Raw genomic sequence first — 23,797 nt, 5'->3', positions numbered from 1 at the left:
TCTGTGGACAAAATGTCCCATGATGAAGTTTGAGATTGGATTGAATGCTTAGCATCTGGAATTGAGCAAGTGTGTTCATCTCCTACAATTTACAGCTCACTTCTCTTTGGTGACAAATAAGCCTATTTCCTGCAAGCCCCAGCCCCAACTCTAAGCTCTTTCAGAGGAAACTAATAGCAGGGCAGAGCGCTGCAGGAGATCAGTATCTGAAAAGATGTGTTGCAGAAAACTGTTTTAGGTGATTTTTGAAACCATGTTCAATTTTTTTAACAGCTATTTCTTGAAGCGATCCCAATTTATATTTACTTGGATGAAATGTGTGGTTTCATACCCAAAGCTAAACCATAGTCCCTTATTTTATATATTTGAATGTGTCACAAAGATTAAAAGTACATAAAAATTTAATTTGTGGAAAATGTTGAACTATTTTTGTATCACTGCAGTAAAACATGATTGATTTCTACATTACCTTTTACCTGCTTCATCCATAATAGAAAACATTTTTACCAAGTTTACATAAACTGGCTTTTAAAGTATTAAAATAGGAGTTATTTAATGCTGAATTTATAATATTATAAGCAATTAAAATTAGATTTAATAAATTTAAATGCAACAGCCATAATTTTATCAAAAGATTTGAGTATATTAAGAAATTAAGAGACAACTGATAATACCTACCCAGAAAACTGGAATAAATCCAAAGTCCAAAATGTTAATGTTTTTCCGTGATGCTTGACTAAAAGTCCACATTGTCACTGTAAATGCCATTGGCTGAGCAGGTGCTCTCTTCATGTTTTGTAATGGACAGATTTCACAAGCATCTTAACGTGTATTTTGCAAATGTGTGGCTCAGGTATACGTTAATGGGTTCACAAATAAAAACTTAACCCACTTTAAATCTTATAGCCCATAGACATTTCTTAGAACAAGAGCACAGCAACTACCAACTCTTCTTTTTTTTATCACTCATTGTTTTCCTATCTGTAAGGTAATAACGTTTTTAAGCCATCATAACTTCTAGTAATGTAATGGGAAGAAAAATATCTAATATCCTTTTACTGTTTAGGGGGAAAATATTGACCTTAAATTTTCATCTAAGGGAGACATTCTAACTTATTTGGCCAAGATGTTATTTCTTCCATTATGTAAAGACTAACAAAATGTCTTGAAGATACTGATATATACACATAAATATCTTAATTTACCTAAAAAGTAAGAGGTTTTTTTTACATTTAAGAAGCAATAAATCATGCAAGAATTTGTGTGACCCCCTAAGTCAGCTCCCTAAACTTCATCAACTATGGACTCCTTCCTCTTTCATCTCAGACGTCAGCCAAATAATTTTTTTCAAAACCCCCATGTCTAATTATCTCTACTGAAAACCCTTAAGTAACTTTCTACTGTCCTGAATCTATTCTATAGAATTAGCAGAAGTCTCCTCCAAGTCTAGCTGGCAGATGGTCCTCCGATTGCACTTTGTAAACTCCAGCATCCGGAACCTTTTCCTCCAGTGAAGCTGTCAGTGAATTGGCTAGAGCACATTTCCTTCTGATTCTCATCTAGTTAGTGCTCAATATTCATGCTTTGGGTTACTAATCTAGCAACACTTTTATTTCAAAATCCCCAATCTTTTTTTTTTTTTATAAGTTCTTTTATTGGTACATATTAGGTATACAATACGTTTACATTTGTCATTGGGAACTTGTACCTGTACATGATGTATCTTGGTTCTTAGTTTTTCCCCATTACCTGTGTGCCCTTCACCCCCTCCACCCTTCCCTATTTACATAGACTTCATTTCCATTTTTTTTATTTTCTCATAATTTTTCCTTTCCCTTCTTTCCTTTCCCCTTCCCCTCCCATCACCCCTACCCCTTTGGACCTTTCTTCCTATTTCAAATTATCAATTATTCTAGCAAGTTTAGTGTTTCTGTTTTAATATTTAGATCTTACATCCACTTTGATCTTAGTTTAGTGCATGTTGATAGGTATGGGTTTAGTTTTAATCTTTGACAGGTTGAAATCCAGTTTTGCCAACACCATTTATTAAATAGGCTATCTTTCCTCCAATGATGGTGCTTGGCTCCTTTGTCAAAGATGAGGTGGCTGAGTATGTCTGGAGTTGTTTCTGCATCTTCTAATCTACTTCACTGATCTGCAGGTCTGTTCTTTTGCCAGTACCATGCTGTTTTTATGACAGTAGCTTTGTAGTATAGTTTCAAATTGGGGATTGTGATACCCCCTGCCATGTCTCTGTTGCCTAGAATTGGTTTTGCTATTCTAGGTCTCTTCTGGTTCCAAAATGATTTTTTGGATCATTTTCTCTAGTTTTGAAAAGCCCCAATCTTGTAACTTTAGTACCAAAACATCCATCTTCATAATTCCTGCCAGAAATTGACTAACTTTTTTATTTTGTCATTTGCCTAGAGCTTGACTCATTATCAGATAGACTATTTCATGATGGCAAAGATCACAGGCAAGATCACTTTTGAGGATCAGATTGGCTAAACAGACTAACACAGTTCTTCAGACCTCAGTGAACACTTCTGAGCAAGTAGCCAAATGAATAAACTTTAAATTTCCCAAATTATACAATTAACCAATATGATTCCACAATGTATTTGGCATAACCTTCTTTAAACCCTATCCTTTCCAGTGAATTGTCACACAGAACATACACCAACTCATTTTGACCAGAAACACAGCAATGCTTCTGAGCACAGGAATGGATTCAAGAATGCTATGGCTTATTCTAATACTATTTCTACTTGGTCTAACTCAGGTTTGAAATTTTTTAAAAAAGTATTCAGATCACATATATTGCTATAAAATTCATTATTACTGAAATATATTGTTGTTGTAAACACTGTATTTAGTTCAGGTCAAATCACAGTATAAAAGTTTTAATACTCATGTAGAGCTACCTATTTCACAATTTTTTGGCATGCTGATTCTATGTAAAAATGGCCTCTCTTGCAATAATGAGATACAACAGAAGTGTTGAGCACAGAACTTTATACAGGAATTAACAAAAGCATGTTTGTGTTCTAGAGGATCTATGTCCTCATCTTGTAATTGTTATATTTTTCAGTAAATTATTTTGCTATAAAATAATGATTCCCTTGAAGTGAGCTGATGGATGAGTTCTCTCCATTTCATGTTTTACGAGTAAAAAAATTAACTAAAAAAAAAGAGTTTTCAGTGAGTCCTTTCTGATATGGGTCTAGAGTGAGGAAACTCCTAGAGATCATGTAGAGAAATCGATATGTATTTTCTGAAACAATGAGTATACAGTAAGTCATTATTGATACCAAATGGCTGAAATATTTATCTATTGCAAACACAGACATCTCCATTTTGCAAAAACAAAAACAAACAAACAAAAAACTGCATTTCTGTGGAGGACAAATAAACTAGCATGTTTCCATTCCAAAAGTGCTGGAAAGGTGAGGGGACGTAGTTGGAAAGATAATGAAAATGTGCTGCTCTATACTTACTATGAAAGGGAAAAGTACACAGCCAGCCTGAGACATATACTTACTCACAGAAAAAGAGCTGATGGAGACACATTTGAGCATCTTTTGCTCTGAGCTGAGCAACAGAATCATCTTTCTCTAATCATCTACCAAAGACATGGCAACCCGTGCCAAGTCAGTGCCAGACAAATAAAAAGATTCATAACTCCTGTTCCTTCTGCTTACAACCTCAAGAGAACAATGGAGAGCTCCCTGAGAAGAGAAAGATAAACAGAAATTTTAGCCCCCCAAAACACAGAAAATCCCACTCCTATGCTCATCTCTCACCCTTACGTCACAAGCCCAAGCTAAGAGGAGTGAAGAAGCATAACTAATATGAAGCTAATTTCAGTGTGTATACCCTGGACTGGATATGTTAATTAATGAACTAGGTTACTTAAATGATGGATTTTTTAAAAATTTGCAATTGTAACTATATGTTTTATTATATATAGTCTGTTTCTAAGCACAGACATGCACTGGAAAGTGATATTTAGTTGGTGACAGATGCGTATACATTGGTGGTCCAATTGGATTAATCTGTCCAATTATATCATAGCCATCTGAATTTATGTAACTGTACAATGGTCCCAAAACAAGGAAATCCTGATTTCTCAAACCATGTCATCATTAAGTAACACATGAGCGTCTGTGTACCTTGTGGAATGGTTAAATTATACAAATTAGCATATATATTTACTCATATACTTATTTTTTGTTCCGGGAACACTTAAAATATACTCTGTAAATTAGAGGAAGTTTTTGTTTAAAATGAGTATGAACCAAAATGCTATATGTCTACTGCAGTTTTTATCCAGATACAGGAAAGTAAATTGGTCATAGAACTGATTTAAATAGGCTGTGGAGCAGTTACACTATGAATAAATGCTAATGTGATATTTTATTTTCAATGTAGAATGTGAAGTCGGTGTTGATACTCAGAAGACAAGGAATATAAACAATTTGTGGTGAGGGGGTTTAGGGAGCTGCAGGACAAGTTTACAGGAAGGTTAAGATGCTGACAGCAGTGTGTGTTCTGGCAAGGAGACAGTTGTAGTAATATGCCACATGGTCTAGAGAGCACTTCTAGATCATTCTAATTATGTAACAGACTTAAAAAGCACAGAGGGCAAGCAATACAAATATAAACATTATATGGCATATTTATAATAATGTGATAAAATTGAAATATATTCTAAGAGAAATACATTTATGTTTTCAATTTAGTGTTAAATGAATAAAGCAGAAAAAAGTTAATGCAGTTTGATTCATACAATATAGTAATAAATTTATCTTGAATAATAAAACATTCTGTTACTCCCTACTCAACATGAATTTAAATATAAAGATGTTCCCTTTCTATATTTATTAAGACTCTGAAGTGATCTCTCACATCAAATAATAATTGGTTGTTATGGAGACAGATTTTCCCTCATGCTACTTTGAACCAAAGGAATTCCCTGAGTAGGTTAAGAAAACAACATAAATCATGATAGAATTTATTGCATAAGAAAACTTGTACATATTAGCTTGATTGGTATAAACAGTTAAATAAGTCAAATGTTTTTATTTCAATTCCTTTAGGAGACATGCGCCTTTTCTTCTATATTCATACCTAAGACAGATTCTTATATAAGGACTCTGAGATATATACTCTCAATCAAAAGTAGACTAGAGAAAAATTCGTGAGCTTTATTTGGAAAATCAGAATCCAGGGTTAAAATGCAAGGTTAGTTGAAAAGTTATGTATAATACTATATATACATATATCACATGAATGCTTAGTAAAAACATATGTGATTGATTGAGAGTCATGGAGAATATATTCCTGAAAATATATTAGTTAACATATTACATTTCTTTAATTAAAATATTCTAACATATTTATTAGTTTTTCATCATTGTGACCAAATACTTGACATAAACAACTTAAAGAAGGAAGGGTTTATTTTTGCTCATGGCTTCACAGATTTCAGTCCTTGTTCAGCTGGCTTCAAGGCTAAAATTTCATTGTGGAAGAGCATGGTAGAAGAAAGCTTTACAACTCATAACAAAGGAGAATAGAGGACACATCTAAGAGGAAGAGATAGACACCAGATATAGTCCCCTAGGTCAGGCTCGCAAGCCACTCAGACACAACCAGAAATGTGTTTTCATAATCTTTAGGTATCTCTCAAATCAACCAAGTTGTCAATGAGTTTTAACCATTATAATATATTATATTTTTAAATTTGAATTGAGTTTGCACAAATATTTTCAATAGTTTTAAAAACATATCATTGACCAACTGTGATATATTCTAAAATCTTGTCTTTATTTTTTATGTACTTACACTAAAACATAAAAAGTTCTGTCATCAGCAAACAGGCACAAAATGATCAAAGGATTCTCATCACATCAACTAAGAAAACATATTTCCTTTTTTTAGCCACCTCACTTAAAAATGGCAAGAAAATTTGGGTCTTATATCCTAAGACCCAATTTGGAGTGCAGATTTTTAGTTATGGTCATTGCTATTTCAACTGATGGCTATAAAATTGTCAAAGTATAGTTTATATTTATATATGTGATTACAAACTTCACAGACTAACCCTTGGGGCATTATAGTGAATTAAATATACCCATGCCAAAATTTTCTACATAAATTTGTACTTTAGCATAATAGTAGCCAGCTGTGCATGTTAGTACCTTTCCCTGAGGGATGCAGGAAGCAATCTCTGAGTTTACTCACTTAGTACAACAAAGAGCAATGTGTGTGCATATATGCTAAAGTGGAAAAATTGGATTTTCACTTACATGCTCCACCTAACAGGTTTTGTGTATGTTTACCTGATCATTACACAGGGTATAATATACCCACATCCTCTAGAATGTTTTTTTAAATTTTCTTTTGATTTCTCTGGTAGAAGTAGCCCTATTCAGTACAGTGGCACTGGAAAAAAATAGATTAGCAAATTTTGCAGGTCAAAATGAATCATCATGTTACTCATGCATGGATGATGAAGAAGATCCATTATGGAAAATATATGTTTTCATAAGAGTGGTGTTGGTGGATGATGATGATGATGATGATGATGATGATGACTTTGACATTGGCCATGTGAGCCAATGTTCCTGTGACAGTGAAATGGAGCAAGAATCAACACACATAATTACAGGGAATGCAGGCCATCTTGATTCAGATGACAAAGAAAACAGCAATGTGAGTCCATATTTGACTAGTCCAAATGGTCATGCAACCAAATGGAATGATCCAATGTTAGAACTAGATCTGAAAATACAGTGAGCACCTTGGCAGGGGTGAAACCTATTGGACAGAATGCCAGCACTGCCATTCAATGTTAGAAATCATAACCGACAGAATGCTACAAGATGTTGTGAAATACACAAAGGCTGAAATACAAGTAAAACATTCTGTATGCACCAATAGCTGTACTCAGAAATGTATTTATCATGTTACTTACCTAGCTGAGCTGAAAGCATTCTAGGTCTTCTGTATTTAGCAGGGCTTTCTCATGGTAATTTCAGGAATGTAAACAATTTATAGGAAAGTGATGGACGTGGGCTTGAGGTGTGTAGAATAACAATGACACTGAGGAAATTTGGTTTCCTTCAAGATTGCCTAAGGTTTGATGACAAAACCACCCACCAATAAAGAAAAAGGAAATGATAATCTGGCTGCTACCTGGTCATTGTTTAACAGATTTGTGGGTAACTGTCAACAATTTACACAACATCTGAATACATGATTATTGATGAACACCTTGCAGCATTTCATGGCCACTGTAGCTTCAGGGAGTACATGCCAAAAAACCCCTTAAAATATGGCATAAAAACTTATGCACTTATAGATGCAAAGACTTATTATGCTTTCAACTTAGAAATGTATTCTGGAACTCAGCCACCAGGTACTTACTTGTATAGCGATAAAATGAATGATGATGTGCACAGATTTGTTGCTCCTATCTCCCAAACTAATCAGAATATGACACTTGACAATTGGTTTACCAGTTTCCAACTGATGTGATATTTGCTAACAGAGCACACGTTGACCAGTGTAGGATCTGTACCCAGAAACACAGCCGAAATTCCAAATGAAATGTTGCAATTTCAAAACAGAGAATTGTATAATACAATCTTTAGAATTCAGAAAGTTTTACATTGGCCTGGAACATGGTAAAGAAAAGCAAACTGGTACTGCTGATGTCAACATTGCACCATGATGGAAATACTTATATGGAAAACTTGACAAAACAGAAACCTGAGATGTAAACTTTCTACAACAAAAGCAAAGGTGGAGTAGATGTTGTTGATGAGTTATGTAGCAATTACGACAGCACTCAAAACATAAAGTGTTGGCCCACAGTTGTGTTTTATTCAATCCTAAACATGTGTGGCATAAATAGTTTGATAGTTTACAAAGAACAGAACAAGTGCAAAATATCACAGAGAAATTTTCTTAAAGGATTGAGACTCCCATTTATAAGAGATTATTTTTGGCAGAGGAAAAACAAAATGTTTTTGCCCAGGAAACTACAAAAAAATAAAAATAAAAGGAGAACACTGATGAGCTGACAGGTAAACAGGCAGGTACAGTATCCCAAAGATCTACTATGACAACAGGAAAACCAAAAAAACGTCAACTGTGCCCTACAAGAAAGGACAGAAAAACAAAATGTACATGCTATCACTGTAACAGATACATGTATATTAAACATGCAATTTTCATGTGTGAAGACTGCCTTGGGTGAAAATTGAAGCAAGGATTATTTTTGTTGTAGAGTTCTATTGGTATTTTCATTGTAGCTGACATTTATATCTGGTCTTCTTTTTTAGACTTTGTACACACACAAAAAAAGTCGATGTTGAAAATTTTGATGCATTTTTATAAACATTCAATAAATATTAAGAATGTAGTAATTTATTTTTGTGATTTTTTTTCCTGTTAGGCTCTCATTGTTTAATATAATGAAACTATAAAATTAAAATTAATAATTCATCAATAGAAATATTCTAAAGAATAAACATAGGGTGGACACACCCATGTTTATGTACCTTTATGACAAAAAATATGTTAGGCCCCTTGGGTTAATCTGTCAGTCAAATATGTACTTGATATCAAAACATTTGGACTGTTATTTTTATTCAAAAATGTTGAGTTGCCTTAATTGCATTTCCTTTATAACTTAAAATTGAACATTTTGTCATTGTTTTTGACAGCTGAAGATGCTTGTGGAGGAACAATGAGAGGATCCAGTGGTATCATATCCAGCCCTAGTTTTCCTAATGAATACCATAACAATGCAGATTGCACTTGGACCATTGTAGCAGAGCCTGGGGACACAATTTCACTCATATTTACTGATTTCCAAATGGAAGAAAAATATGATTACTTAGAAATAGAAGGTTCTGAGCCACCTACAATATGGTAAGTAGTTTTTATTAATCTAGCATTGATGTCATATTCTGAGACAAATTGGGGACCAGAGTATTAACATAGATCTTTAAAGGTCTGGATATTTAAAGAACCTTACAGGAAAGTTATAGGGGGCAGTTGTCAGAGCTGAGAGGTATTTTTGAGGGCTAACAGTAAAATAAAAGATTGCCATTTTAAAATATGGATCATCAGTATTACTCTAACACTCCATCAGTGAAAAGTAATCTATACCTTTACCACAACTTAAGGAAATAAATATTTTTAAATTTTAATTTATATTTGTGTTTCTTAGCATGCTAGACAACACCTAGTAGTTTCCAATTAAGAGAAGAGTCTTTGAAGCAAATTACTTTTTGCTTTTTGTGCACATAATTTACTTATCCTGCTATATGAAGGTAAAAATTAAACAATGAAAATTGTATTCAGGACACATTTTAGCACATATTTTTAAAATAAAATGTTTCTTTATACTATTTTAAGAAACGTAGTGTCTACTGATACCATTAGTCAAATTATGAGTCAGTAATGGAGGGAAAGAATGATACCATCATTGAAGAAATGGGTAACCACTAGACGAGGAAGGACCTTTTAAATCATGGAAAGCTTATCTAAGAACAGTGAGAATTTTCCAAACAATTGCATAAAGAAGTTTGAATTTTTAAATGATTATTCTTACTAAAGAATAGAGATTGATTCAAAGTGGAGCTCGATTAGCTGTTGGAAAATCACTTAGGTGATTAGAGTAATTCAGGGAAATACCATAGCTTGGATTAAGGGCTTATTAATGAGACAAAGAAATAGAATAAGTTGAGGGTAAAATAAAGGAGATACAATTAAAAGGAATTTTCAATGGACTGGAGACTGATAAAAAGGTAAAATTAAAATTGAAATTAAACCTAGTTTTAAAATCTGAACAAATGGTGAGGGCAACAGTCATAGTCAGTGAGTTGGAAATGTTAAAGGAAGGTCAAGTTTGGAATGGCAACTCTATAAATAAATACTGCAATTTGTTTTGGATACATTTAGTTGATATTTGTTTGAAAGATGCTATTAGAGCTATATAACAAATAATGCTATATGATTTAGAGTCATAAAATAAAAACATAACAGTGATATGTAGTTCATATTAATTGATACTGAAGAAATAGAGATTAAAAAAATTTAGCCTGATTAGGTGACAATGGAATGAGACGACAAAGGGTATTGTACTGAACTTGAGGGTGAACAACATATAAAGACTAAGGTTAGAAGGATGACCATGCAAAGAAGACAGAGGAAGTGTACTGAGAGAGGTAGAAGCAAACTCTAAGGAATAAAGTATCACATGGACAAAGGAAGAACAATGGCAACAAAAAAAGAGTAGACATCATTGTGCATTCCTATTCAAAGAACAAGAGGTAAATGTCTTTAAAGTCACAGATGGTGGGCTGCAAGTAATGTGTTAAGTATTTTTATCACTGTCGATCTTACTTTTTAAATCGGACAACAATAATGCACTCAAATGCACCCATTTTTTCACTTTCTACCTTCATACCCTCCATACTCAGGTATTTTATCTATTTTCATAATTTTTATATCACAGTATGATGAAACCCAGTAGAATCATGGCTTAAAATATTAGAAAATATGAAAACTATTTTAGAAATGGCTATTGTTACAGGTTTTCATATTTGGTATCTATCAAGATATAATATAAAATGATGCCATGAATTTTCCAAAGATTGAAATATTTTTATATATAAACTATCTCAATATAATATCATTTTCAAACATGCAAAATATTTGATGAGTCCACATAATGAAGATCAGAAACATTGTTTTGTAGCACCAGTACCTTTACTACCACTCAACTCTAAAAAACAAATTTAATATTTTTACTCTGTGGATCGTAATATTCCATTTTCTCATTTCATATTAAAACATCCTTCATAACAATTTGTGTGTCTTTTTTTATCAAAATGAGTTGTTAGAGCAATACATATTGTCCAGATCCACAAATAGTTTTTTTTCTTTTCACTTTCTTCTTTCGAATGACACTGGGCCACTACCTAATTTTATCTTCCTCAGGAAGAAAACAGAAGTTGAGAGATTCATTATTTTGTTGTTATTTTAAATTAACATTACAGTAATGTTTAGGAAGACTTATGAAAACTCTGTTATATACTGAGTCAGTAATAAGGTCATTTGGCATGTTTTAAGAAAGTCATACAAATGTTTAAACAGAACTATTATATCTTTGACTCTTGTTAAAAGTACATTACAATTTTAAATGTGAAATAAAGTGTTAAAAAATTAACAATATTTTATATGTTTGCATATCATAAGATAGCCTTTCTTTTAAGTCATATTAGCTACAGAATTGATGTATAAAATCATTTGTGGATAATGAAAACTTTTATATCTAACCCTGACTCTCTAATCTCTTCAAAACATTCAAAGTTTTCGTTCTTTTTAAAGATAGGGTCATCAAAATGACACATCTTGTTTCAGGGGGCATTATATTAAAAATTCTTCCTTATAAGTATACATTGTTCATAGAACATTTTTCATTCAAAACAGAATTCAAAGGAAAACATGAACAGGAAGACATTCATGTTCTTTTGATTAAAATAACATGGTTTCTTTTATATTAAGTTTATTGGTACATTTTAGGTATACATTATGATCCTATTCATCATTGGGCATTTGTACCTCTACATAATATATCCCTTTTTTCCCCTGTACCTATGCACTCCATTCCTCCCCAACCCCCCCTACTTACTAAAGCTTGTGTTCTTTCCTTCTTGTATTTTTTCTTTCCCTTCTTCCCTTTCCCCCACCCCCAACCCCCAGTTACCCTTCCCCTTTAAACCTTTTCTTCCTATTTCACAATGTCAATTATACATGTTGGTCCTCATTTACTTTCAGTTTCTCACACCAGGGAAACAATTCAGTATTTATGCATGTGTGTCCTATTTCAGTTAAGAGTATGGTTTCAAGGTCCATGTATTTAACTATAAATATCTCTAGTTTGTCATTCTTCATGGATGAGTAGTACTCCATTTTGTTTAAAACAAATAAAAACCCACATCTTCTTCACCAGTCACTAGTTGATGGGCATTTGGGCTGTTTCCAAGATTTAGCTATTAAAAACTATGCCCCTATAAACATGGGTGAGCATATATCACTGTGGTATGATTCTTTTAATTCTTTTGGGAAGATACGCAGCAGGGGAATAGCTGGGTCAAATGGGACTTCTAATACTAGCTTTTTGAGGTATCTCCATACTGATTTCCACAGTGATTGCACCAGTCTGCATTCCCACCAACAGTGGAGAAGGGTCCTCTTTCCCCCAGATCCCCGCCAGCATTTGTTATTGGTTAATTTCTTGATTGGAGGCATTCTTTCTGGAGTGAGGTGGAATCTCAAATAGGAACCTGAAAGGAAGCAGGAGTGGCTATCCTATTTGCAGACAAAGTGGATTTCAAACCAAGACTAATAAGAGAGACAAAGAAGGTTACTACACCCTTATAAAGGGAACAATCCAAGAGGAAGAGATGACAATCACAAATATATATGCAACAAACACTAATGTACCCACCTACATAAAACAAATGTGAATGAACAGATCATAGTCCAATGAAATTGGAGATCAATAGCAAAAGAGACCACAAGAACTTCACAAACACATGGAGATTGAGTAACACCCTCCTGAAAAACCAATGGGGTGCAGAGGAAATTAAATAAGAAATTAGACAGTTTCTACAATTAAATAATAAATGGTTTCTTTGATGTGAGAACACTCATTCGGGGACCAGGAACTTGTCATTAACGGCTACCATTCTAGTTTGGCTCTTAAGTCCAGTGAGGTAAAACTTGATCTGTCTTGTGTTTGATTTTGTCAACCCAAACAGCCAGTCTAGTGGTGTGCTGCACAAAGAATATTAACAATCAGCTACTTCCTTCTCTGCAGGGTGTACGTGCTAAATCATAGATTCTTGTTTATTGCACAAAATCAGTATAATCCAGCAGGAAGGTACTGGATCCATACAGTTATTACTGGATAACAAAATTCTGTGAGACTTGATGATGCCATTATAATGAAATAAAAAATGACAAGAATAAAAACATGTGTTCTAGATTCAGCTTTGAATTTTTTGTTCATTCACTACAACAAGTCAGACATCTGAAACCTGTAGACCTCAGGTTCCTGGCTGGTAACCTTCAAGTCTTCACTAAGTGTAACACGTACAGCACTATCAGTGTAGCTGTAATGGCATGGGCAAAGCCCTTATTTACAGAGCTCTGGATGCAGAGTTGGATTCTACTCTCTTTAACATTTTTTCTAAAGTGAATTTAGGTTTTTACTAGAATTGCAGTCATTCAAAGCTTATTCAAGAAGTACTTACTGCATTATCTACTGCATTACAACATTGTTCTAAGTATTTCCATGACTGATGTAACAAAGAGACCTATTCCTGTGGAACATATGCTCTGTAAAGGGATAAAAACCATACATATTTATCAACATAAATAAATAACAGGTTATTTGTAAAATTTAGGATTTAGGTGATAATTTATGATTGCTGGAATAAAGAAATAGCAGCGGAGATCATAAGAAGTCATTGGATTTTCAAAATAAAGTTGACAGAATTTCACAATGTAAATTTCAGATGTGAAGTGGGACAAAGGGGAGAAATGAAAAACTCTAAGTTGAATAAATATAATTTGCACTAAAAACATTGAGGAGTCTACTAAACATTTTTAGTAGAAATTTTTTAGAGAAATGATCTAAAACTTCATTGTGTACATGATAAGTATGAGCTGGCTAATAAATAACTTGGTGAGGATTTCAAGGAGATGAAGAGATATACAGGTCAGAGATCAGAATCAAAAGTGTGAACTAGAGATCTGAATTTACAAATTTAGAAGTAGAAGTGACTATTCTTCTGCAAAGAGAAGGTATTAAATTTCAAAAAGAGAAAAAGTTAAATGAGTCCTAGAGCTTTTCGGCACTGAAAAGTCAGCAAAATAAGGATGAATCAATAAGCAAAATTGAGAATGAGCATAATGAGAAAGATGGAATGGCAGGAAAGTATAAGGTGACCTGGAAGCCACATGGAACAAATAAATCAAGGACTGTCCAGTTGTGCCAAATGTGAACAAAGAGCAAATAAAATGAGCTCTCAAACTGATCACTGGAATAAGTAACATGGAATTCATAGTAACTCATGAAAGTAATTTTGAAGTGACAGTTTGCTTGGAAATGTATTAAGAGAGAAATGGAGAAGAAATAGTGTAGTCATTTAATTTAAATAAATCCTTTGGGGAATTTTGTAAGTAAAGTTAAAAAGGAAGTGAGACAGTAGGTAAAGGAGGAAACAGGTTCAAGAAAAATTTTGTTTTCTTTTTTGGTCCTGGAGATAGAACCTCGCGTTTCAAACATGCTGTGTAAATGCTCTACTACTGAGCTACATCCCTGGCCTAAGAAAAAACAAATTTCTTTCTTTTTACTTATTTTTATTTCTATGTATTTATTTACTTATTTATTTGTTAATTAGAAGAGCTTTATCCCAATATGAATGATCAGAAAGTGTAAAAGTGAAAGTGAAATATAAAAAGCCAATAGACTCAAAGAAGTAAAAATAGTGAAATAAAACTTCCCTTTAAAAAATCTATTTCTGAAAGGAAGGAGAAAAAAAATCACAAACTAGATAGTGAAGCAAATAAATAAAATGAAGATTAAAAGCTCATCTGGGTGTGTCTTTTGTCAGAGATTATAAGGGGGGAGTTAGGAAGGTGTTCTACTGAGGAGCTACACGCCTAACCCAAATTTAATTTAGAAGCTCTGCATATGGAAATAAAGGGCTAATTATCAAAGAATAGAATCAAAATGAACAAAGGCTAATTGTCAAAGACGAGAATCAAAATGGAAAAGTGACTGAATATCACAAATAGTTTGAAAGACTCCTTGACAGTGATTATTTAGATTCAATGAGAGTAAAGTTGTAAATAAAATAGGTCAGGATGATATACTAATATACTAAATGAATTAAAGGGGATGAACACAGTGTTAAGCTCAGAATATAAGAGAAAACAGTTTTATGAACATAGAAAATTTGAATGAATCTTATTCAAATTAGGAAAAAATATATGTAATACTTATTTTTTTTTGTTAAATTCTTTTATTGGTACATTTTAGGTATACAACACAATTACAGTTTTCATTGGGAATTGGACCTTTACATGATGAATCTTGGTTCTTATTTTTTCCCCATTCCCAGCCCTCCCTTCACCCCCTCCACCATTCCCTACTTTCAAAGACTTTATTTCCATTTTTTCCATTTCTCAGCATTTTTCATTTCCCTTCTTTCCTTTCCCCTGCCCCTCCCACTACCCCTACCCCTTTGGACCTTTTCTTCCTATTTTGCATTATCAATTATTCATTCTAATCATTGGTACATTTTAGGTATACAATATAATGACATTCATCATTGGAAATTTGCACCTTTACATAATCTCTCTTGGTTTTTATTTTTCACCGTTGCTCTGCCCTCCCTTCAACTACTCCATACCTCCCTATTTACAAAGATTTTGTTCCTACTTTTCCATTTTGTCATATTAATCCCATTCCCTTCTATCCTTTCCTCTAGCCTTCCCACTTCCTTCCCCTTTGCCTCTTTTCTTGCTTTTTCACGTTACCTATTATAAATTTTAGTCCTTATTTACACTTTCATTTTCTCACACCAGGGAAACTATTCAGTATTTATACATGTGTGTCCTACTTATTTCACTTAAGAGTATTGCCTCAATGTGCATTCACTTAGCTATAAATATCTCTAATTTCTCATTTTTATGGCTGAATAGTACTCCATTTTATTAAAAAAAGAATATTTTCTTTATCCAGTCTCCAGCTGATGGGCATTTGGACTGTTTCCAAGTTTCAGCTATCACAAACTGTGCTGCTATGAACATGGGTGCAGATATATCGCTTTGGTATGATTCTTTTAATTCTTTCGGGAACATCCCCAGCAGGGGACTAGCTGGGTCAAATGGAACTTCCAGTCCTAGTTCTTGGAGGTATCTCCATACTGATTTCCACAGTGGTTGCACCAGTCTACAGTCCTACCAGCAGTGGAGCAGGGTTCCTCTTTCCCCACAGCCCCACCAGCATTTGTTATTGGTTGATTTCATGACAGCAGCCATTCTTTCTGGAGTGGGGTGGAATCTCAGCATTGTTTTCATTTGCATCTCTCAAATGACCAGTGATGTTGAACATTTTTTCATGTATTTATTTGCTATTTCTACTTCTTTGAGAAATGTCTGTTCATTTCAGATGTCCATTTTCGGATTGGGTCTTTAAATTTGGGAGGTCTGATCTTTTGAAGTTCTTTATAGATTCAAAATAGTTGACCTTTGTCTGAAGAAAAACAGGTTAAGATATTTACCCACATTGTGGGTTGTCTCTTCACACTGCTGGTGGTTTCTCTTGCTGTGCAGAAGCTTTTTATAAGAAGAGATCCCACTTGTTGATTGTGCTAGTTCATGGGGAACTGAGGTTTTGTTCATAAAATCTTTACCTACACTGATGTCTTCAAGAGTTCTACCTAACCTCTATTCCAACTGGTTTAAGAGTTTCTATTTTATTAAGATCTTTAATCCATTTTGATTTCAGTTTAGTGTATGTTGAGAGATATAGGTCTAGCTTTAATCATTGGCAAATTGAAACCCAATTTTTTCAGCACCATTTATTAAAGAGGCTATCTTTCCTCCAGTGAGGCTGTTTGGCTCCTTTATTGAAGATGAGATGGATGAGTGTGTCTGGCATTGTTTCTGCATCTTCTAATCTGTTCCACTGGTCCTCAGGTCTGTTTCTTTGCCAGTACCATGCTGTTTTTACCACAGTAGCTTTGTAGTAGAGTTGCAGGTTGGGGATTGTGATACCCCCTGCCATGTCTCTGTTACCTAGAATTGCTTTTGCTATTCTGGGTCTCTTCTTGTTCCAAATGAATATTTGGATTGTTTTCTCAAGGTCCATGAAGTATGCTGCTGGGATTTCAATCGGAATTGCATTAAATCGATATAGCCGTTTTGGAAGTATGGCCATTTTCACTATATTACTCCTTCCTACCCAGGAGCAGGGGATGTCTGTCCATTTTCTGATATCATCTTCAATCTCTCCTTTCAGAGTGCTTTGGTTTTCAGAGAAGAGGTCTTTGATTTCTTTCATTAGGATGATTTCTAGGTATTTCAGTTTTTTGGATGCTCCTCTGAAAGGAATTATTTGACCTATTTCTCTCCCAGTGAGTCTGTCTTTTGAGTAAAGCTATTGATTTTTGTATGTTGACCTTGTAACCAGCTACTTGACTGAATTTCGTTATTAAATCTATAAGACTTTTTGTGGAGTACTTGGGGTCTTCCATATACAATATCGTGTCTTCTGCAAATAATGACAATTTGACTTCTTCATTTCCTATCTTTATTCCTTTTATTTCTTTCTCTTGTCTAATTGCTGTGGCTAATGTTTCTAAAACTGTATTGAACAAGAGTGGTGATAGTGGACATCCTTGTCTTGTTCCTGATTTTAGTGTGAAGGATTTCAGTTTTTGACCATTTAGTATGATATTGGCTGTTGGTTTTTCATAGATGGCTTTTATCAGATTGAGGTAGAGACCAACTCCAACTTTTTGTAGGGTTTTTATCATAAATGCATGTTGGACTGTGTCAAATGCTTTTTTTGCATCTATGGAGATAATCATATGGTTTTTGTCCTTGGCTCTACTGATATAGTGTATTACATTGATTGATTTGTGTATGTTGAACCATCCCTGCATCACTGGGATGAATCCCACTTGATCAGGGTGTATGATCTTCTTGATGATCTTCTGCATTCTATTTGCCAGTATCTTATCAATGATTTTTGCATCCATGTTCATCAGTGAGATTGGCCTATAGTTCTCCTTTCGGTTGGGTCTTGCTCTGCTTTGGGGATCAAGTTGATGGTTTCTTCCAGGAATGAATTTGGGAGTATTGCTTCCCTTTCAATTTCACTGAAGAGTTTAAACAGTAGTGGGAGTAGTTCCTCTCCAAATGTCTTGTAGAATTCAGCAGTGAAGCCATCAGGGCCTGGGATTTTCTTAGTTGATAAGTTTTTAATTACATTTTCAATTTCATTGGTTGATATTGGGTTGTTTAGAATTTTTGGGTCTTCTTCATTCAACTTTGGTAATTCACACGTGTCTAGGGATCTGTCCATTTCTTCTGTGTTTTCCATCTTATTGGCGTATAGGTTCTGGAAGTAGATATTGATGATCCTTTGGATTTCTGCTGGGTCTGTTGTAATTTCACCCTTTTCATTCCTAATTGCATGGATTTGGGCCTTTTCTTTCCTTTTTCTGATAAGGTTGTTTAAAGGTTTGTCAATTTTGTTGATTCTTTTGAAGAACCAACTCCTGGCTTCATTGATTTTTTTTTTTGTATCATTCTCTTAGTCTCCATTGCATTGATTTCTGCTCTGATCTTTATAATTTCCTCCCTTGTATGAGCTTTGGGTTCGTCCCACTCTTCTTTTTCTAGAAGCTTGAGGTTCAGCATTAGGTTGTTTAATTGGGCTCTTTGTGCTTTCCTAATATGCGTATTCACTGCTATGAATTTCCCTGGTATGACTGCTTTCATTGTGTCCCATAGATTCGGATATGTTGTACTGTCATTTTCATTTAATTGAAGGACCTGTCTGATTTCTTCTTTAATTTCCTCTGTGACCCATTGGTTATTCAGAAGTGTGTTGTTCAATTTCCACGTGTTTATGAAATTTTTCAAGTTTCTTTTGTTATAGATCTCCAATTTCATCACACTATGGTCTGATAATATACAGGGGATAACTTCAATTCCTTTGCACTTACTTAAACATGTTCTATGTGTGAGTATGTGGTCTGTTTTGGAGAATGACCCATGTGCAGCTGAGAAGAATGTGCATTCTGATTTTGTGGGTTGGAAGACTCTAAACATCTGTTAAATTCATTTGTTAAAGAGTTTGATTGAGTTCTAGTATATCTTTACTTATATTTTGTCTAGTTGATCTATTTGTGACAGTGGGGTATTGAGGTCCCCCACTACAATTGTATTAGTGCATATATGACTTTTCATGTCTGTTAGTATTTGTTTTATATATTTGGGTGTACTAGTTTTTGGTGCATAGATATTTATGATTGTCATCTCTTCCTCTTGGATTCTTCCCTTTACAAGGATGTAGTGTCCTTCGTCTCTCTTAATCAGTGTGGGTTTGAAATCTACTTGATCTGCCAAGAGGATAGCTACTCCTGCTTTTTTTCGGGTTCCTGTCACATGGAATATTATTTTCCACCCTTTAACTTTCAGTCTATGAGTTTCCTTTTGAATTAAGTGTGTTTCTTGTATGCAGCATATTGTTGGATTTTGCTTCTTGACCCATTCTGCCAGTCTGTTTCTTTTGATTGGTGAATTGAGAACATTAAGGTTGATGGTTATAACTGAAATGTATTGACTTTTCATTGCCATGACTTTTTCTTTTTGTTGGGTTCTCCCCCTTTGCATTTAATTTCTTGTCATGCCAGATGGGTTCATTCTGCTTTGCTTCCTGGGGTTGTGATCCTCAATGTCTGTTCCTAGGATATTGTGTAAAATTTTCTGGAGTGCTGGTTTGGTATTCACGAAGTTCCTAAGGTGCTCTTTGTCATGAAAGTATCTTATTTCTCCATCAATTTTGAAAGACAGTTTTGCAGGGTACATCAATCTGGGTTGGAGGCTGTTTTCTTTTAGGGCTTCTAATATGTCACTCCAAGCTCTTCTTGCCTTGATGGTTTGTGTTGAAAAGTCTGCTGTGATTCTCATGGGCTTTCCTTTGTATGTGAATTGTTTCTTTTCTCTAACTGCTTATAGAACTTTGTTCTTCTGTTGTGTTTCTGGAATCTTAATTATAAATCTATGTGTAGATTTTTTTTTTGATCAAGCTATTTGGAGTCCTATATGCCTCACTTATCTGCATGTCAAGCTCTTTTCCCCTGCTTGAGAAGTTTTCTGCCATTACTTCTGTGAAGTTTTATGTCATCTGCACTCTCTCCTCTTTCTTCATTGACTCCAATCGGTCTTATGTTATTCTTCTTTGCATCATCTAGCAGCTGCTGGATTGATTTCTTGTGTTCCCTTATAATTTTGAAACAATTTTTCTTTTCCTGGTCATTAGTTGCAATTTTATCTTCTATATCTGCAATTCTGTCCTCACACTAGCTCATTCTGCTGTGTAGAGTTTCAATTGAGTTTTTCATCTCCTGGAAATCTATTTGCCCCTGTTTTATAGATTCCATTTGTTTCCTATGTTGGGATTCCATCATGTTCCTGAGTTCCTCTCTAGATTTATTAATCATGCCTTGCACTAGGAGCACAATTTCTCCTGTTATCTGAGAAATTATTTCTGATTTTATTTTTTCCAGACCCCCTTTTGTTGCCAGTTCAGTGGGTCCAGGTGGTTTAGTATCAGAGTGTTCCAACTCATTTCCCTTTGGGGTTGCTGTAGGTGATCTGGAAGTCTGGTTTTGAGACTTATTTACGCGTTTTCTCATTTTGACTGGGGGGGCGGGGTGTGCTGTTGTCACCCATGAATCTCACCTCCTCTGAGCTGAGAGAGGTGGCCCAGGGGCCGGGAGCAGCGGTAGGGATGGTGGCCCGGAAGACCCTTCCTCTGGGCGGGGAGCTGCGGGACAGAAGGTGGCCCAAAAGCCCTTTCCTCTGGGCTAGGAGCAGCAGGAGTGATGGTGGCCAGAAACCCCTTCCTCTGGACCAGGTGCAGTGGGACAGCAGCTCAGAAGCCCCTACCTCTGGGCCAGAATCAGCAGGATGGATGGAAGCCTCAAAGCCCTTTCCCCTGGGCTGGGAGCAGTGGGAGGGTCTATTTTTTGCTTTTAACAATCTCTTTTGACATTGTTTCTCACCTCATGAAGCATTATTCCTCCAACTTTTTTCTACATTTCTTCAATATTTGCTTCCTGACTGAATAATCTTCAAGTAGACATAACTTAATTTGGCTAACTGTTTCTCTAGAAGGACCTATTTCAAAATGACCTCTTACTTACTAATATTTAACTTGATTTACCTATGATATTCAACTTTATTGATCACTTTTTTCTTTACTTGATCATGCTTGGTGACCGTGAATTCCTCTCTGCCTTTGTCTATTACTTCTGACTACATTTATCAGACTTTTTCTTGGTTTTTCTTTCTTCATCCTTTCTATGTTAGCCTCTGCCCAAATTTTTTTTCTGATCTCTTTTATTTCTGTTCCCCCTACATTAGAATTTGCATAAATTGAAAAGCTTTGAGGATCTTAAGACTTAGCAATTTTTCTTTACTAATTTTTTTGCTCTGTTGCTTTGTTTCTATTTATGCACAGTTTTTTTTTTTTTACTAAAATAACAGAATCTTTAATGGGAGCCCAGATCTGAAGTTATACATAATGCCTAGCCCTGCACACTTACATCTTAGGTATTTCATATGCATCTGTGAAATTAATAAATGAATTTTGTACCTCATAAGAAGCATATTTTTAATAGTCTGCTTTCATGTCTTTTGCCTCAAAGATTATATTAAATTTATTAAAGGAAGATGTGTCAGTTGGGATTAGTTTCAATTGTGAATAAAAGACAGGACACAAGATTTTGGCTTTAATGAAAAATTATGGAAATGGTTATAAAAGTATTTACATCCCCTCTCTGGTATCAAATACTGAGGATCCCTTTATATTATTGTGCTACTTTTGAGTGGCATTCTTTCCCAAGATCATAGAATGTCTAAGATTGAGCAATTAAATTTATAGTCTGGACATTTCAGAAGAAGAAAAGGGGGAAAAAAAGGTATAGGAGAGGAAAAGGTGCTCACCAGTTATCTCTGAAACAATTTTCCTGCTGCTGACCTACAATTGCCTGTTTCATTTTCTATTATTGCTTAGAGATGATTGGTCAAATTTGAGTTATATGGCCACCTGGCTGCATGAGACACAGGGAAAATTCATCCTTAGGTGCTCATTGCCAAGCTAAAATTCTATTTTTATGAAGAAAAGGTGAAAAGATATTAAGAGACAGCTAGCATTTTCTGACACAGTTTTTATTATTGCTGTCCCTCTAAAGAGAATGTGTATAATGCATACACACTAGTATTTTATATATTATACAGTGTGCTTTTGTGTGCATCTATATTAATATATGGGCATATATGTATACACACAGTCATGCATTGCTGAATGATGGAGATACAGTCTGAAATATACATCATGTAGCTGTTTTGTCATCGTGTGAGCATCAGAGAGTGATTTTACACAACTAAGAAGGCTACAATGTTACAAGGCAATATAACTTATGGGATCACTGTCATACATGTGGTCCTTCATTGATCAAAACATTGTGTGGCATATGAATACATAAATGTGTGTTTATATGCATACAGGTTTCAATACACACAGACATATATGTATGTCTTTATATATTTCATATATATGCATAAATTTCCCACACATGTGTATAGTCATATGTAATATATTGATACCTTGCATTCTCACATGTAGCTCACCTTTACCCCAATTGATGAATAAAAATCAGTGGTTGAGACTGACCAGGGTCTTTTGCTGGTGACCCAACATTGGCAGTCCCAGCTCCCACTTTTCTCTTTAATTCTGTCTTTGAGTTTTTCTTCACCTTGCTTCACACATTGAGCAGGAGGCTAGAGCCTATTTCAGAGGTCTCTAGCAGGGCTTCTTCATCCATGGAAAAATACTTACATATTGGATAGTCTAGAAGTAACACAAATCTTGGCTGAATATGGAAAAAAGCATTTTCAGAAGTTTCTATCCAGAACAGCTCCATTTAAATGCAAAATATTAGTTTTCAGGTGCAAACATTAGTCTTTACAAAGTATGCCTTACAACTTTGATAGGGAATGATTATGCAATTAAAAATTTAAAAATTAGAAATAATTTCTACATTTTAATAAAATATACATAACTTCCATAGCTGTTTGTTTAATCATGGAACAGTAGAAAGAACAGCCTTTAAATGGAGTTTTCAATTCAAAGGAAAGGAGAAAGCACAGCAGAATCTAGAAGTCAAACAAGGATTCATCCCTAAAGCCTTCAGAGAGAATGTGACTGTTGACACATTGGTTTCATACTTAAGTCCAGAACTATCACAGAAGCAAATTAATTCTGTTGTTCAATCCATCCAGTTTACTGCACTTTGTTATAAGAGCCCTAGGAACTTCATGGATGGATACTAATTTCAGTAGTTTGATTTTTTAGAGTATACTTAAAGAGAAAATTAAGCTAAACTCTTTCAGAGAGTGAAATATTATTGAAGGATTCAAATATATGATAAAATATGATTTGTTACTTGTGTTACCATATTACTTACATCAGATGAATGTGAGAGAAATAAAATTTAAGTTTTCCAATTCTAACAGTAAAGAATTGGAAGTTATAACAGATTTTACTCATTTTCTCTTTTATCTTTTAGTAATAACAGAATTGTAGTTTGACTTATGTCAACTGAAAAATTAAATTTGTCAATAAAAGTATTATTAAAAAGAATAACTTTGAGGGGCCAGGGATTTAGCTCAGTGGTGCTGCACTTGCCCCACAATGCAAGGACCCAAGGTCAATCCCCAGTACCAAAAAAGAAAAAAAAAAAAAAGAATAACTTTGACATATTTGAAAGTTTTAATGAAAAAGTTTTATGTATTAATCACATGTGATAACCGCAATATTATTAAAGTAAAATATGATCACTGATTTTTTTAATGTGGTGAATCTCAATTAGAAAGGAAGAAAATATACTTATTTAATCTG

General features: G+C 34.4%; 1 protein-coding gene across 6 annotated transcripts in view; it reads left to right on the top strand.

Moving 5' to 3' along the window:
* Csmd3 (CUB and Sushi multiple domains 3) overlaps positions 1–23,797 on the top strand; it is a 1,141,260-nt gene that overhangs the window by 302,382 nt on the left and 815,081 nt on the right. For all 6 annotated transcript variants that reach the window (XM_087190703.1, XM_087190702.1, XM_087190706.1 and 3 more), the window contains exon 5: positions 8,736–8,943. In XM_087190703.1, the coding sequence (XP_087046829.1) occupies positions 8,736–8,943 (208 nt within the window). The remainder of the gene's footprint in view (positions 1–8,735; positions 8,944–23,797) is intronic.

This window comes from Heterocephalus glaber, unplaced genomic scaffold (genome assembly GCF_053883595.1).
Source record: "Heterocephalus glaber isolate CG9 unplaced genomic scaffold, H.glaber_assembly_v1.0 deba00001555, whole genome shotgun sequence".
Classification (NCBI taxonomy): Eukaryota; Metazoa; Chordata; class Mammalia; order Rodentia; family Bathyergidae; genus Heterocephalus; species Heterocephalus glaber.
Note: the sequence above shows the minus strand (reverse complement) of the source record. Positions and strands in the feature narration are given on the sequence as shown.